The sequence below is a fragment of the Diabrotica virgifera genome, chromosome 8 (assembly GCF_917563875.1).
Source record: "Diabrotica virgifera virgifera chromosome 8, PGI_DIABVI_V3a".
NCBI lineage: Eukaryota > Metazoa > Arthropoda > Insecta > Coleoptera > Chrysomelidae > Diabrotica > Diabrotica virgifera.
Genome location: NC_065450.1, coordinates 70,712,587 through 70,725,409, shown reverse-complemented (window position 1 = coordinate 70,725,409; position 12,823 = coordinate 70,712,587). Strand labels below are relative to the sequence as shown.

At 32.3% G+C, this 12,823-nt stretch overlaps 1 protein-coding gene across 4 annotated transcripts in view; it reads left to right on the top strand.

Moving 5' to 3' along the window:
- The window catches only part of LOC114339592 (unconventional myosin IC), a 132,487-nt gene that overhangs the window by 100,106 nt on the left and 19,558 nt on the right, over nucleotides 1–12,823 (top strand). For all 4 annotated transcript variants that reach the window (XM_050658315.1, XM_028290249.2, XM_028290250.2 and 1 more), the window contains exons 8-9: nucleotides 9,641–9,810; nucleotides 12,096–12,250. In XM_050658315.1, the coding sequence (XP_050514272.1) occupies nucleotides 9,641–9,810; nucleotides 12,096–12,250 (325 nt within the window). The remainder of the gene's footprint in view (nucleotides 1–9,640; nucleotides 9,811–12,095; nucleotides 12,251–12,823) is intronic.

Below are 12,823 nucleotides of genomic sequence, written 5' to 3'. Positions count from 1 at the left end.
AAATATATTCAAATTTATTAATTTTGTAACGCAAACAAATTAAGTAATTTGTCAGTTTCTTTACATATTGAGAACTATCAAAGCCATCAAAGTATGTATTTGACTCGCCTTTGGTCACTGCGCGAGCGCCACCTTCATCGCGAAAGCCATATCGCAATTCTATTGTCTACAAATATGTATCGTAATGAAAATTTGTATCATAATTAAGTTCATTATGATACAGGTAGTGAAACTATAATTGATATACTAGATGTCCACTTATATTTTCCCCCATTTTAACTGCCTATAATCTCTAAACGGCTCAAGATGGAAATATGCGGTTTTCCCTGAAATGTTTTATTTTAGTAAAAGTTTTGTTTGAATGGATTGAATTTTTTTATGTCGTTTTCAATTACGAAGAAAGGCGGATTTTTGAAAAAGAAAACGTTTTTTCTTTAAAAAAAGACTTTTTTAATGGACTACCCAGTATACTTTTTCGTAAATTGAAAGAACGGTCATTCACCTATCCATCGATATAATTTTTTTTTTAAATCGGTTGTCAAATGACGGAGTAATTAATTTTTAAAATGAGAGATGCAACGTGAAAATCACATAACTAAATAAGATTTGATTACTGTATAATAAATTAAGCAAATTTGATATTCTGTTATGTGATTTTCATGTTGCATCTCTCATTTTAAAAATTAATTACTCAGTCATTTGACAACCCACTTTAAAAAACTTAATATCGCTGGATAGGTGAATGGCCGTTTTTTCAATTAAAAAAAAAATATACTGGGTGTTTCATTAAAAAAGTCAACGTTTTTTTTTAATCCGCCTTAAAAAAAACGATATAAAAAATTCAATCCATTCAAACAAAACATTTACTAAATTAAAACATTTCAGCGAAAACCACATATTTCTATCTTGAGCCGTTTAGAAGTTATAGGCATTTAAAATGAGGAAAATATAAGTGGACACCCGGTATTATAGTATGAGAATAGAAAAAAGATATAAAAATGCTCTTTGTTTCTTGTCATTACTCTGGTCAGAGCCAATCCTCTGAATTTTCAGCGAAAATTTTGTTTTCGTTTTTAAATTCCCAAAGTTTGTTCGTTCGTGCGTTGCCGCTCCTGCGATACTTAGAGCCGATCTACTGATGAAGTCCTATTATATAAAACCATCTTCGAGATAACCGACCTCAGAGTCAACTTGCATCTCGGGACAGCAATTTAGGGTCTGTTAGCAATTTTAGATAGCGAGAGAATCCTACAATCGAGACACTGCTAGAAACGCATTAAACCTAATATACGTAATAATGCAAATGAAAATTTCATACTATAGTTCAGAGAAATAAGGAAAAAAAATAGCCTGTTGGTGACACAACCCCCTCCAGGCCGAAACCAAATTTTTTGAGTAATATGGACATCTATAATAATAACCTATATATTTCCTGCAGCCGATTTTGATGATATACATAGTTATAAACAAATGAAGATCAAAAAACGGTAAATTTTCGCTTTTCTCGTCTATTACTAAGAAAATAGTCATTTTAAACAAATTTGAGAGTAAGAAACTCATAAATCATATAAAAAACTTCAATATGGCGTTCGCTGAATATGTCCATCCTTATTGGTTGCTTAGAAAATTGCAAAATAAATCATAAATTTTGAGTTTTTAAAAATATTCATAACTTATGTAAAAATTAACTTAGAACCTTCTTATTACACGGAATGCTGATACTTCTTGTACTTAAATTATATTTTAAATTTCAAAGCAATTGGTCAAATAGTTTAAAAGTTATTTAATTTGTTTATCCCAAATTTATTTTTTTGCAACACTGTAAGTCAGAAAATGATGAAGCTACAGTAATACTTTGGATAGTTTATGGAAGAAGGAAATTTACAGTATTAATTTAATTAAAAAAAATTACAAAAAATAATTATAAATATTGCAAAATTATTTTGTAAAAACATGTGAATTAAATAAATGGGGGGGCTAACTTTGTCCCTAGTTGTCCTAGGACAGTTGTTTTTCTTTGTAAATGTGTATAAAAATTCAGTCTTTCTAAATATGAAAAAATAATTTTTCTACAGGTAACGGTTAAAAAGTTATTCTAATTGTTTTTAAGTAAGCAAAAAATCAACATGTTTTTTCAAAATAATTTTACACTGTTTAAAATTATTTTTTGTCATTTATTTTTAATAATGGTAATAGTATAAATGTTCTTCTTTCATAAACTGTCCGAAGTATGATTGTAGCCTCATAATTTTATGACTTGTAGTGTTGCAAAAAAAATGAATTTGGGATAAACAAATTAAATAACTTTTAAACTATTTGACCAATTGCTTTGAAACTTAAAATATAATTTAAGTACAAGAAGTATCAGCATTCCGTGTAATAATAAGGTTCTAAGTTAATTTTTACATAAGTTATGAATATTTTTAAAAACTCAAAATTTATGATTTATTTTGCAATTTTCTAAGCAACCAATAAGGATGGACATATTCAGCGAACGCCATATTGAAGTTTTTTATACGATTTATGAGTTTCTTACTCTCAAATTTGTTTAAAGTGCCTAACTTTTTGGTAATAGACGAAAAAAGCGAAAATTTAGCGTTTTTTGATCTTCATTTGTTTATAACTATGTATATCATCAAAATCGGCTGCAGGAAACATATAGGTTAATAATATAGATGTCCATACTACTAAAAAAATTTGGTTTCGGCCTGGAGGGGGATGTGTCACGAGAAAAATCTTATTTCTCTGGACTACTATTTCAAACTATATCGCGTGACTTCCTATTCCTTAATTTCTGTCCCGAGATGCAAGTCTTTGTTTTGTTTGATACATAAACGTCAAGTTGAAGTGTGAAATAAGTAAATTTTATTTATTAATGTGATGTAGGTAATGTTAAATTGCAGCTTACTATTTTTTTATTTGAGATGTCTATCCAATGATATCTTTTATGCTAGTATACAGTGATGAGCGCTCTAATAACCGGCAAAATAACGCAAAAGATGGAAACATATTAAGACGTGAGATAAAAAGAGGTGAAACTAGTAGAGGTGGGAACTTTAGCGATAAAAACCTATAAATTTACATTAAATTGATCGCCTCCCACCTTTAAACGTATCAGAAGAGTGTGTCAACTACAACTGTCACTGTCACAGTGGTAATTACCAAACTCGTCCGATACGTCTAAAGGTGGGAAACCATCAACACAATACAAATTTATAGGTGCCTATCGCTAAATTTCTCACCTCTGATAGTTTTATCTCTTTTTATCTCACAACTTAATATTATGTTTTCCACCTTTTGCGTTATTTTGCGGGTTATTAGCGCGCTCATCACTGTATACCGTGTGTCTACTTAAGTTGAACAAATATTATTATTATAATGGAAAACTTTCTTATTTTAATTTTATAAAAAAAAGTTATTCTTCAAAAAAAGCTCTTCATGATCTAAAACCTAAGATACAATTATATCAAGTTTTATCAATTTTATACGAGGTATGTCAAAAAATATGAATTTCGCTCAAGATTAAAGTTTTTTATCGTTTACATTATTGCAATTGGAAGGATATAATTGCACATTAAAACATAGTTTTTAATTCTAAATAACTTTCCATAATAGCATTTTTCCGTCTTATGAATTTAACTACGTAAATAAACAAAGTTTTCGTTATGATAATGCTCACATTTTCAGCTTGTTATTTATATATTTGAATGTATATTATAATATATTTTTATACAGTGAGGACGTTTGAGTTGGAATAAATTCATTATCTCGAAAAGAGGCGAATTTGGAGAGAAATCTTGAGACAGGTCGATTTTTGTTTTTAAATTATGACTTTTTGGCGTATATATCATATTAGTGACATCATCCATCTGGACGTGATGACGTAATTGATGATTTTTTTAAATGAGAGTAGGGGTCGTGTAATAGCTCATTTAAAAGGTTTATAAATTCTCTATTCTCTATTCTCTATTTTTCTCTATTATTAGTGTCATTTTGAAAAAAATATAATAACTTGTTTGAGAAGCTTGTTTTTATTTTCAAAGCATTTTTATTGCAGATAAAAATGTCGCGAGCAGATCGCATTATGAAAAAACTTCAAGACAGAAAGAGCATTATAGATCTTCAAACAAGCTGTTCTTCATCCACAAAGGCTATCCAGGCCACTGATGTAGTTGCTCAAAATGCGGGAAGGCCTTCAGAGTCGCAATCTTGCAGTCGGGGTTTTAACTATCGAAAACTAACTAATGTACCAATATCCCCTAGCAAAGCAGTAATTAATTATGAACTAAATCCACAGAAGATCACGAAATTATATTCAGCAGCTGGTCCTTTCAATGTTCAATCCTGGATTGAACAACATAATTTTAGTACTTCCAACCGCACTTCTGATTATTTAGAACAAAGCCAATCTGTACCTGATTGTTCCTCTGAACTAAATTATCCGGCTTCACCAATTTATACAGATTTACAACCAATTCAAAACAGTGAATCTGCCGTAGTTGCCCCTGTCATTGAGTCTGAAGTTTCTCCTAAAAATTCACTATTGACTAATGAATTTTTACCTATAATTTCTCAAGAAATAGAAATTCAGATTCACTCAAATAACAATCAATATTTGGATATTGACCCCCCACCAGTTGACCAGCAAAAGTACTTCAATACAAATACAAGTTTGTTGCAAGATGTTCAAAATTCAACAGTTCTTGAAGAAACCGTGGGTATAGAGTTGTGTAGTGGTAATGCCGGAGACGTTTCAGCTGATGATACCACATTTGGACCTAGCAAGGTAGCTAACTTTCGTAGCTGTAAAAGTGTTTTGAAATCGGCCTATACAGACTTCTTAGATGAAGAAGAAAGGATTTTAGAGTACGACTGCGATTCAAGTTCTTGGGAAGGTTCGTCTGAGGAAGAAGATAGTACAGATGAAACAGCATCCAAAAAGATACTGAAAAGAAAAGAGAAGAAAAGAAAAGCGGTTGTTGCTGAAAATGGAACAGTGGGAGAATCAGCATATAAGAAAAAACGGCCTAATAAAGCGAGTGAAAGGCAACAATTATATCGAAGTGGCAAGAAATATAAGAAGAAAAATGGTATAGAAGTTCCAGCAAAAGAAATAGGACCAAATCCATGTCAACTAAAGAAATGTACTAATCGCTGCGACGATATATCTGAGGAAAGAAGATTGAATATATTTAATTACTTTTGGTCACTATCTCCACAGCGACGTCGCGATTGGCTTGTTTCGATGTCAAAGAAAGAATCTGTGAAGAGAAAGAGAGTAAAACATGAAAGCAGAAAATCCAATACATTTCTCTATTTTATTAATGAAGGTGAAGGACAACGTCAAGTTTGTCTGAAGTTTTTATTATCTACTTTAAATGTTTCACAAAGATATGTTTATTACACACTCTCTAATGCTTGTTATGGTTTGGGTAAAGAGGATATGCGAGGAAAAACTATCCCTCCAAATAAAACAAAGGATGAAGTCTTGAATTCTCTAAGAGACTTCATTACAAGTTTGCCAGCAGTGCCGTCACACTATGCAAGAAAAGACTCCACGAAACTTTATTTGCCCAATGAATTTAAGAATATTACAAATCTTTATAATCTATATAAGAAAAGAGAAATAGAAAGAGGTATAGATGTTGTGTCAGAGAGGTTATTTAGAAAAATATTTACGGAAGAATTCAATATCGGAATTCATATTCCCAAGAAAGACAAATGTGTCAAGTGTGTTGGTTTCGAAAATAACCCTAGACCGGAAACTGTTGTAGAAAAGCATGAACATGATAAAGAAAAGGTTGAAAGCAAGAAAAGATTTGAATATCATCAAAAAATTCACGAAAAAAATAGAAGTGTCTTGTGCGTCTCGTTCGACTTACAGAAAGTTTTAAATACACCGTACGGGGAAAGTATGCTACTTTATTACTCCAGAAAATTGGCAGTGTATAACTTTACTTTCTATGAAAGTACAACACGGAAAGGCCACTGTTATTATTGGAATGAAAGCTTAGGAAAGAGAGGAGCTAATGAAATAGCTACATGTCTAGTATCTTACATGAAAAAAATTGATGATCGTGGGACAATCACGAAGCTATTGCTTTATTGTGATTCATGCCCAGGTCAAAATAAGAACCGTACTGTTTTGGCCTCTCTCCACTACAACTTGATGTCCTGCAAAAATGTAAATGTGATTCAGATTAATTATCTTCTGCCAGGTCACACTTACATGCCAGTTGACAGCATGCATTCTGTCATAGAAAAAAGCATAGCTAAGCATATTATTTGGGCACCTTCACAATGGCCAACTGTGTTTGAGTTAGCTCGTCACATTCCTGAACCTTATGAAGTTCATCCCATGCTCCATAAAGATTTTACGTCATGGGATGATATATCAGACAAATATTTTAAAGGAAATCTTGCAGGGAAAATAAGTAAAATTAGAGTCGCCACATTCAAGAAGTCTGAACCAAATAAGATGTATGCAAAGTTTTCGATGGCGTCAGATGCTCAAGAAGAGATCATACAAATCAGCGGTAAAGTAAAGAATCCACCAAATTGCAACTTATATCCAAATCCTTTGTTAATTTCCAAAGCAAAATATAACGATCTGGATAAATTGTGCCAATCGAATGTCATACCCTTGCAATATCATAATGAATATTCAAATCTACCTAGAGGTAATAGTGTAAAGGATGTCCTTCCAGAGACTGACGAAGAAGATTGAGTTCAACCTTAATATTGCTGATGTGTTTTTTATTGTTTTTGTCATGAACCTCACTTGTTTTTTTTTGTAAAAATAAAGTATTTTCTAGTAACTTGAACTATTTCTTTTTGTTTTTTAATGTAAAATGTCTAGAACATCTAATAATTTTGCAATAAATATAATAAAATGATATATTAGAATTTAAACCGAGAATGACTTATATTCTTGTAATTTGCACAAAAGACACTTCTAATAGCTTCCACCCATCAGATAAATGTATTATAAAACATTTCACCTTCTCATAAAATTACTCATATTTGGTAAATTAGCCGTTTTCAGCTACCTGATTATATAACGCATTATGCTTATAATACATTTCTGCTGATTGCATTCAAGAATCACTTTGTATAATGCGCCTTTAATTTTAAAACTAGATAATATTTCTTTTAGAAATTTATACCATGAAAGCATTTTACTATAAAACATTTATATTCCTAAGATTTGTCAAGATAGTAAGCTTACAACTAAAATTATGATTTTTTTTATAAAATTTCAAACTTTAAACGGCTCTCCTGTAAAATTCGTAATTGGCGTATTAGCAGTTTTACCTTTCAAGCGTCGATATGATTGTGAAAATTATAATCCCTAATAAAGTGTTAGCGAAAAAATTTATTTTTTGAGGAGTATCAGCAAAAAACATCATTTTATTTTTGGGTCCACGAAAATTATAGTTACTAAAAGTTCTCAGAAATAATTGTTTTCGTCGGCAGACACAGAAACAGAACGGGAAATAATTGTTTTCGTCGGCATCTATTATGAATTTAATCTTCGCGGACACGCATATAAAAAAGAATTGTATCGCCAACACTTATCAAAGAGTTATTATGTTCACTGGAAATGTATTAGGAATCGCATTAATCATAGGTACCATCGTAATGTTCTATTTGATTACGGTAGGTACATAAATAGGTGGAAATGTTGTATTCACTAATTAAATAATCTTGGTTTACAAATTTGGCTAAAACCCCAAAACAGCTCTAACAACAATGTCTATATTGACAGAAAATACATCATTCAAAAAGTTAGCAAACAGCAGTTATTTGTAAAATAATTAATATTTCTAAACTTATTATATTATAAATTAGTATTGTAGTTAATTGTTAAAATTAAATAACATTTGTTTCATTCGGGGGTAAAATACAGGTGACAACGAAAGGTTGAAAAGACATTATAAGTAGAAGAACAAGCAAAATAATATGAACTGTACTTAATAGTAATAGGCTAGGGCACTAAAAAATAAAAATATTAAGAATACAAAAAATAAACTTCTAGATCGTTCAATTCTCACATTATTCTCTTATACTGAAAAACGTCAATGTAATGTTCTTAATTTGGATAAAGTTGGATTAGTGATTAAGATTGACACACACACCACTCCGTAATCATAATAAATCTCATATCCTAACTCTAAACAATCACTTTTCTAGCTTTTTTGACTGCAAAATCTTTAATCAAATCGTTAAAGTCTAGGGCTTGAAAAAGCTCAGAATTTGAAATAGAACTAGACAATCTAGAATCTTCGTCAGAAGTCGAGTTCCTCAAGTAGTTTTTGATTATTTTCCACACGCTAAATGATATTTCTCCAGATGCATTAGTTTTCACCATGCATAGTAGAATGCGCAAAGCCGTGTCCATATTCGAAAATAAGTTAACTGTTTTTTACGAATGAGTTTCAGATAGGCTCTAAAAGTGTATTCCTCGGAGGCTTGGTAATGTTGTTATCACGAGGTTCTGTTTCTTCATAAAATATACCTTCAAAAAAGCCTTTGAACTGTACACACTCCTCTTTAAAGTCACCATCTACGTCGATACTTTTTAGCCAAAATAGAAGTTTTTCCCTTGATTTATTCATCAGAAATTGACGATAAGTTGTTTAAAAATCCAAATTCTTCATTAAGACTGAAATAAACTTTGGACCTTTAATTCAATTCTGAATAAAGCCTGTCAATTATTATAACATTGAATGTATTAATCTTTAAGTATTCTTTGCCATTAAAGTTGGGTTCAGTGGATTCATCTTCTTTGTCTTCGCCAGGCAGAGCTTTTCTTTTCGAGCGTCTTTTTATTTCAAGAATATATAGGTTTCATTTTTAGACAACTCTTTTCCTCTTTGTTCATAGGAATCAAGGTTGTCTCTCTCTCAGACTCAATACGTACTCCTTTAGAGATTTATATGTGTTGCATATACAAATACTATGTTGTATATAATAGCGGTGACAATGGAGGGGGACGCATCCGTCATCCCGGCGCCTTGATAAGAAAGGAAGTGCCCGTACTACCGTATGCCAGTGCGGGTTACATCAATTGATCACATTCCTATCTAGAACTTTCCACAGTCCACCTGCAATCTGAAGCCTCTCCTATACCCTGGCAAGAGTTAATATTTATTTTTTATATGAACATTCGTTATTTTAATTAGACTTTCGAAAATAAAAATTCAATTTTTTTACAAAACGCTGCGGCCCCCTTTTGCTTGCGGCCCTAGGCCGCGGCCTAGTCGGCCTAGTGGTAAATCCGGCACTGGGTGTAGCCTACGTACCAGTGAATATCAGCTCGACCAGGTCCCTAATTTATTGATTATTTTATGCCTAACATCACCACTGATGGTTGCACCAACAGATAATAAGGTTAAGTCGTACCTTAAGCTTAAATATAAATGTAAATCCTGATGCTGGTGCCACACTAGCGTCTAATGCCGTTAATTATCGCATTATTTGACATATTTCTAATGCAAATAATGCGATAATTAACGCTATTAGATGCTAGTGTGGCCCCAGTATTAAAGTATAAGCGGAGCTTAGCTAAGGTGGAGCTTAAGACCTGTTGGTGCAACCAGGCATTAATGTACTAGTTTAAACTTTACCATATTTCTAGATTTGAACAACTCTGCATTAACTTTTGTAATGAAAAACTTCAACAGTTGTTTATCGACCTTACATTGAAATCAGAACAGGATGAATATGAAAAAGAGGGAATCGTATGGCAACATATAGAATACTTTGACAATAAAATTATTTGCGAATTAATTGAAGAAAAACACAAAGGTAAGTTTCTGTATCATAAACAATTCAATACGACGGAATTTGTATTTTTTATATAAATAGTAAATAATTTATAGTTGGTTGAAAAAATACATTTTCTTGTTTGAAATTAATATCAGGCTTAATATAAACAAAAATAAAGATCTTGCCTTAAAAGGGGTCTTGAAACACACGTCGAATATCTCTACATCTTGTGCACAACAGAAAAATGAAATAAAATTAAGAAGGTATGTCTTTTTATAGAAAAATATTTAAATACATAAAGTACCTGTACTTGGTGTTTTCTGTGTGATCTGAATAGGCAGAACTTTATTTGACGTAAGGGGATATTTTTCGGTAATTTTTTTAAAGGGATTTTATAGAATAAACAGCCCCTAACTGCACTTAACAACTAGCGGCTGTTTGAAAGTATTAGTTTGAATATTTGCACATAAAAGCCAACGGTAAGTTGCTTTCACTAATTTTTTTAACTGAGCTGAAACATTTCATTTTATCATAGTTTTGTGTTGAAACGAATATTTTGATGAACTTTTACATAAAATAACCAGAACAAAAACTAATGAAAAATATCTGAGGGGAAATAACAGCAGAAAATAAATGGAGGACCTGCCATCTAATGAAAACGAAGTCAAAAAAAAAATAACAGACAAGTTAAAAAATCGTCCAAGTATTGCTTCCTATCCCCTCTTGGACTAACCTATGTACATGTGCATTAACATCACCTAAAATACATAAAACATTTTCCTTCTCCTAAAATATTATTTTTAATAATTTTTTTTATGTTTTTGTCATTTTATGTTGATTTTTTTTTGGTTCAAGCGCTTCAAAAAATAAAGAAAGAAAAAGCAGTCGGACCAGATGATATTCCTGGGGAAGTATGGAGCGCATTGGGAGAGACAGGAATAAGTTGACTAGCAGGTCTATTTAATAGAATTATGGAAGTTAGATCAATGCCAGACGAATGGAGAAGCAGTATATTAGTACCTGTCTACAAAAACAAGGGAAACATATAACAGTGTACAAACTACAGGACTATAAAACTACTTAGCCACACCATGAAAATATGGGAGAGAGTAATTGATAGATGGATACGTGAAGAAACCGAAATATCCGATAATCAATTTGGCTTTATGCAGGGCAGATCAACAACAGATGCAATTTTCATTGTAAGGCAACTGATGGAAAAATACAGGAATAAAGAGACCAACGCTCATATGGTATTCATTGATCTTGAGAAAGCATATGATAGAGTTCCTCGAGAGATTCTGTGGTGGGCCCTCAATAAGAAAGGAGTCCCTGGCGAATATGTAAAGATTGTGAGAGATATGTATGAGGGAGTAACGACTAGTGTTAGGACAGGTGTGAGAGAGACTGATAAATTTCAGGTGAAAGTAGGATTGCACCAAGGCTCGGTGCTTAGTCCTTAACAGCGAAACTACAGGGTAGCATTCCATGGTGCCTAATGTATGCTGATGATGTAGTGTTAATAGGAAATAGTGAAAGAGACTTAGAACAAAAACTGGAACAGTGAAGACAAGCTCTGGAGGAAAAAGGTTTAAAACTTAGTAGGACAAAAACAGAGTATTTGGAATGTTCATTTAAAAATGGAGTTACTACAAATAAAATGGTATCTTTGGATGGTGAAATGATTGTGAAAATCAATAGTTTTAAGTACCTAGGATCGGTATTACAGAGTAATGGAGAAATATATTTAGATGCATGCAGTAGAATTAGGGCTGGATGGATGAAGTGGAAATAAGCGAGTGGTGTGTTGTGTGACAGAAAAATTCCAATGAAGCTGAAGGGAAAATTCTATAAAACAGCCATAAGACCGGCTATGATGTACGGAACTGAATGTTGGGCAGTGAAAAAGAAAGAGGAACAACGAATTCATGTGGCGGAAATGAGAATGCTTAGATGGATGAGTGGAGTGACAAAGAAGGATAAAATTAGAAATGAGTATATTAGGGGAGGTCTAGGTGTGGCACCAATTGATGCCAAAATGAGAGAGCATAGGTTAAGATGGTTTGGTCATGTTCAACGTCGAGACGTTAATCACCCAATACGAAGAATAGCTGAAGTGCAGATTCCTGGAAGGAGTAGGAGAGGAAGACCAAAGAAGACCTGGAGGGAGACGATAAGGCAGGACATGTTGGTAAAGGGGATTAACATTGATATTAGGGAAGCCGACCCCGCATAGGGATAAGGGAAAGATAATGATGATGATGGTATTATGTTTTTTAGGTTATGGCTGTTAAGTATTTTATGTTTTAAATTAATCCTTTTAGGGCTTATTGCGTACATGGACGAAGAATGCTTGCGACCAGGAGATCCTAGTGACAAAACTTTACTTGCTAAGTTAGATGAACGTCTGAGCTACCATCCTCATTACATAAGTCACAAGAAGGCTGATATTAAGTTACAAAAAATTATGGGTAGAGATGTGAGTATATCTTATTTTTAATTAAAATATTTTTTTGGCTTTAATCCTTAAGGTTTGTGCATTTATATTGCAAAATTCATGAATTGCATTTTTTATTGCAGATTTGGATTCCTTATACAAAAAAATTATAGTAACTTTTATTCGAGATACTTTCCGAGTTATTGATAGATGGGGCTATAATCGGAAAAAACTATTAATCCTTATACACCAAGAAAATTATGGAAACGGTCTAATATCTCGAGAAAGACAGTTCTAAATGAAAAACACGTATTCAATATTTTTCAAAAATCTATCGAATGGCACTAAACACGACCCCCATTTTTTATTGCAGATTCTTGATTCTACAAACTCTCTTAAAAAACTGTATTCAGTACCATAAAACTTAGTTTGCAGACTTAAGATCTGTGATTACAGCGCCATCTATGACGATTCGAAAATAAATTTAGATAGGTAAAACTTGTTTACTTTTTCACGTATTAAATGTTTTTAAGTTCCCCCTCCCTACCCCCAGGGGGTAGGGTGAGGGTCATGATTAGTGTCATTGTAGAGATTTTTGAAAAATATTGAACACGT